At 34.7% G+C, this 5,149-nt stretch overlaps 1 protein-coding gene across 1 annotated transcript; it reads right to left on the reverse strand.

Moving 5' to 3' along the window:
* Positions 1-2,028: 2,028 nt before the first annotated feature.
* LOC130642151 (uncharacterized) lies at positions 2,029-3,789 on the reverse strand. Its single transcript, XM_057449241.1, has one exon. It carries the CDS (start codon positions 2,953-2,955, stop codon positions 2,404-2,406), a length of 552 nt encoding a protein of 183 aa, XP_057305224.1. The 5' UTR covers positions 2,956-3,789; the 3' UTR covers positions 2,029-2,403.
* Positions 3,790-5,149: the final 1,360 nt, after the last annotated feature.

The following is a 5,149-nucleotide window of genomic DNA, read 5'->3' on the forward strand; positions in this document are numbered from 1 at the left end:
ATAATTATTAAAAGAGCTAGCAATTGTCACTGGATCAGTGACAAGTAAGTTATCAATGTTCATACAGGTTGGAGAAGCAGAAGCAGAAGAACGAACAGAAATTATATTTTTAACACCTTTCCAAATGTTGCCAATATTTTTTTGGTTATCACTAAAATATTTATTGAAAAAAATACTCTTGCTCAATCTACACAGAGTTACAATTTTATTGCGGTACTTTTTGAAACGCTCTAACAAGAGAGACTTAAAATATGGATCTTTTTCTCTTAAAAAACGTTTATGAAGAAGGTCACTTTTAGTAAATAGAGGTAAGGATACCATTAGTAATCCAAGGATTGGATTTTTTTCTACTTTTTTTATTACAAGTCGTTTTTTAATGGAGCGTATTTATCCAAAAGACTGTTGAAACTGTGGTAAAAATTATCAAACGATACATTGGGATCATCTGTGCTTGGTTGAAGTATAGCATCCCAATCCGTATATTGTAGTTCAGTGCGAAAGGCATCATGACTGAATTTTTTCCAGTTACGAGCATAAATATCATTAGATACATGAGCCGGATTGACAGCAGACAAATCTCTTAACACCAAGAACTGGGGGAAATGATCAGATATCGAATTAATAATATTACCAGACAAAGTATCCCACTTGGCAGAGTTAAAATATATATTATCTATAATTGTGCTGGTAGATTCAGTGACTCTTGTGGGCAAATGTATGAGGCATTAAATTAAACTGGGAGGTAATATTAATATAATCAGAAACTTCTTTAACCGATTCGGACATTAGAAGGTCAATATTAAAATCACCAAGGAGAAAGATTGGCTTATTTTCAGAAGACGCTTTCTCAAGAAGGGGCATTAAAAATTGGTTGTTGAACTTATCAACAGACATTGAGGGGTGTCTATAAATGCGTCCTACAATCATGTTTTTATCTTTAGCCTCTATAATTTCAATGAATTTAGATTCAAGTTCACTGCCTTTGTATGCAAGTGTATCAAGATCAAGACGTTCAATAAATTGCAAGTGATTAGAAACATACAACAGAGCACCACCTTTTTCACCTTCAGTAGGCGTGTGTGTGAAGGAGTAACCAGGTAGATCACAATTAATAGGAGGGACATTAATCTGGAATTTAGTTTTAGTGATACCAATAATACTAAAGTCATGCCCAAGTTGTTGTAATAGAACCTTCAATTCATCAAGATGTTTTGACAGAGATGCAATATTCATATGGAAAAGGGAGAATTTATGAGAAGTAACTTGAAGGTCAGTGAATTCATTTGGATCATAATATTTGCAGTTGACACCACCCATGATTTCAGGGATGTCATTGATTTTAAGAGTATTAAGCTTTGTAAGAAATGTTTTGATTTCAAGGGAAGAAAGTGACTTGTCGTAGACTAGAGGGGGAGCTTTTATGCCAAAGGGGAGAATTTCATTATTACATTTACAGCAAAACCATTTCTGGGTAGAATTTTGAAGAGATTCATAATCCTTGACGTTGAGACCATTACATTTAATATGAATCCAAAAATCACAAATATCACACTGAATTGCCTTTTGATTACAGTTTACAGACTTCCCACATAATCCACACGGATAATTTATCATAAATATAGAGAGAAAACAAAAATGACATAAAACAAAAAACTATAGTATATACAAAAGTTTATTTAACAGACTCTATAGGCTTTCCCCTTCCCTAAACAACAAACGAGAGGAGGAAAGGCAGAGTCAGTAAAACTCAAAAACACTAAAAGCAGAACTAGCCAGTTGCTAAAATAAATAAATAAAACAACAGTTTAAAAGTTTATAACAGGAAATGATGTTGGAATGTATAATACCCAACAAAGAGGCGAGAGAACCCGCCCCCTCTTGGGAATTCCGTTCAATCGATACATACACCACATGAGACAGCAACAATGTGCAATGAATATCAGAATTATCTACTGGATGAAACAAATGTTAGGCTATAAGAAACAAACCAAATTAACTTGGAAAATATATATGCTGGAACGACCGATAAAAGACAGCCATGTTTAGGATTCATAATAACAACTAAATTTACGGTACACCGATCATAAGATAAAGTATGATCTCGGTAGGCACAACATACTATAATACTATAAATATATATGGAAAAGGCGGCGGGAAAAAAAATAAAAATAAAAATACGCCTTTTTATCCAAATAAAGAACAGAGAACAAAAATGGCGCGAAACTCGACAAATAAAACATGAAAAAAAAATCAATCAAGAAGTTCACTAATATTGATATTTGGAAACAATTCTTGTAAATCAGTATCGTGTAAGATTGAATTTACGATGCCATCTTCATTAATTTTAACCTTCACTGTTCCATTTGAAGTCCAAAAGCCAGAGATACCGTTATTGTAAAGTTTTTAACATCTCGACCAGAGACCACGGTACATCCCACACAAACTTTCATTTATATATAATTTGGTACCGCCATCAAAACCAAACTTTGTTGAATCAATATCTTTAAGTTTTTTTTTATTAGAAAGTATGGATTGCACATCCTTACGCCTAGACAATTTAACAATCGTACGACCTAGTTTGATGCGGTGACAGGCTTTTACGTTCACACTTTGAATATTTACATTTATTGAACTGAAAATGTCTAAAACTTTATCTTCAAGTAAATCATGGGAAACAGATTCCGGAATACCCACTAACTCCAAACATTCACGCCTGGAATACTGTTCTGACATACCGCATTTTTTTTCAAGTTCTCTTACTCTTTTGCAGAGAAGGGAAGTAACATTCTGCGAAATCGCTATGTCGCTATTAAGTGCTTCAAATTTAGAATTAATGGCGTCTAATTTATCATGTATTTCCTTCAATGCATCTCTCTCTGTCTGTATGTCAAGAAACTTTTCAATCAGTTCCTCTTTTTTAGACTTTAAATCAGTTTTAGTTAAAGCATAAGCCATTTCAATGTAAGTTAAAGAAATAAAAAATGATACTTCCGTTATATTAGCAAAGGCTGTCTTCGAGCTTTCTAGTGCATGAGTACACTTGGATAAACACGGATGAAAACACGTCCGATCACTTCGGAGGTGAGTAAGTGAATGAACACATCGTTGAGAGAAGTACAACCTCTAGTTTATTTCCAAAGACCTAACAGGTTGAGTTCATCATTGCGGTGCCTAGCAACCTCTCTGTATTTTTTTTTCATAATTACGAATTCATGGGCAGACCGTCGCTTTGAGAAACAACTATTCTGTCTGTTGAACTTAAAATATGTGCCATGATTCTTGGATACAGCTTACTACACATTGATATTAAATCAAGTGTTTTACTTCGGCTTATTACATCTAATAATTACGAATTCCTGGGCAGACAATTGTTTATTTTGTCTATTTTCTAAATCGAAATTTTACTTCACTATGCAGTGTTTTTCAATGTATAACATCTGCAAAATAGGTGAATTTAGGTTGTAATTATCATTATGAATTACATAGGCATATTATACATGTGCAATCTACAGATGGTGAAGAACAAACTGCATCTTCAATACCATCATCACAATACTCGTCAAGTTCTTTCAACAAGTTAATATATTTTTCTATAGTAATATTGAATTTTTTGACAGTTTCATTAGATAATGCTTTTAGTCGTTTCTCTTCCTCTTGTCTAGCTTTCATACGGGGATGTGTATTAATATACAACAGTCGTTCTTGTGTAATTGGTTCGACAAGTGCCAATTTCTTTATTTTTTCGCATCTTGAGAATGCAGTGTAAGCTGCACCAAGGTTTTCTTTTCCATCTGAATGGATTGTTGTAACTTGATACGCATATGGGTGGCAGTTTTACCATCTCCAATTGACATATCCTGACTTTTGGCAATAGTTATTGCATATCCTGGCATTAACGCAGGCCATTTCTACTGCAACAATCAGACTCACATCGACCTTCAACAGCAGTAATTGGTATCCATTTCGGATGTTCTTTAATCCATGACGGACCTTTATAATTAGGAAAATCGACTACAACAGCTATTGGAAATTCAGGTGGTGACATATTTGGTGAATAAAGGATTACTTTTCTTATGGCACCATTATTTAGGCCAAGGCCTGTAAGACCCTTTTGGTTCTTGGTAAGGATTACAGTTGCACAAACTGCCATTAGAGATCTTAGTGGTATTTGACCCAGTTGCTTATCAGTGAAAGCGTGATGTTTTACGTCCTCTTGATGGAATAACAGCAACTGGCACACCAAGGTTAGCTAATTTATTATGGTTTTTTTCATTAACTTCATTCCATGTTTCCATTATTGTAAGGACGCGACCATAATAAAAGTTACATTTTTCAGTTTGGGGCAAAGCATTTTCATAACGACTATTTATATCTTGCCAGTCTTGTTGAGTAATCGATCCATTGCGTATTCTAAGTAGCCGCTGTAAAGGGCTAACTGATCTGAACCTTGGCGCATTGTTTCGGTAAGAACAATAATATCGTGAAATGAGCGATAGATTGCATAATCAGCAAAGTTGAATTTGAAATCCAAATCCAAAGCACGAATTGGTCCAAGTTGACCAAGGTCCCCAAAGAAATGACAGTTGGTACACCTCTATAATAATTATCAAAGTCTCCTGTTGCCTTACATAATCTTTGGCTGCATCAAGCCACTTGGGTAGAATGTTTTTATTGTGTATTAGATAAGAAATGTACAACAGACCAGGAAGATTTTAACAGGGTTGTGATTTTAAAGAACACTTTGTGGACAGCGTTAGTCGCTCTTCACGATCGGGAAAGCCGTGGACTTAAAAAAAGGATGAAGTTTCTAACAAGTAAGTCGCTAGCACTCTTGAAATTTCTGTTGCCATAGTATATATTTCCAATCTTATTTGAGGATGATATTTTTAGATCTTATCGATATGCGGCATACCGCCAATTCTGTTGGTTTGTTCATAACCACTTGGGAAAAGGCTTTTGTCGGGTGATACCGTCTTGTGTCGTGTCTAGGATGCGTAGAGAATATCCAAGTCCGAATAGGGTGTATGCTGGCTTCAAAGAAGGTGAAGAAATACCTGAAATTGATTTTTCTTGGACAAATGAAGTTGACGACCAGATAACTTGATTGTAAATTAAAAACAACCTCTCACTCAGTACTTTTTTAAATTAG

This window comes from Hydractinia symbiolongicarpus, chromosome 4 (genome assembly GCF_029227915.1).
Source record: "Hydractinia symbiolongicarpus strain clone_291-10 chromosome 4, HSymV2.1, whole genome shotgun sequence".
Taxonomy (NCBI): Eukaryota; Metazoa; Cnidaria; class Hydrozoa; order Anthoathecata; family Hydractiniidae; genus Hydractinia; species Hydractinia symbiolongicarpus.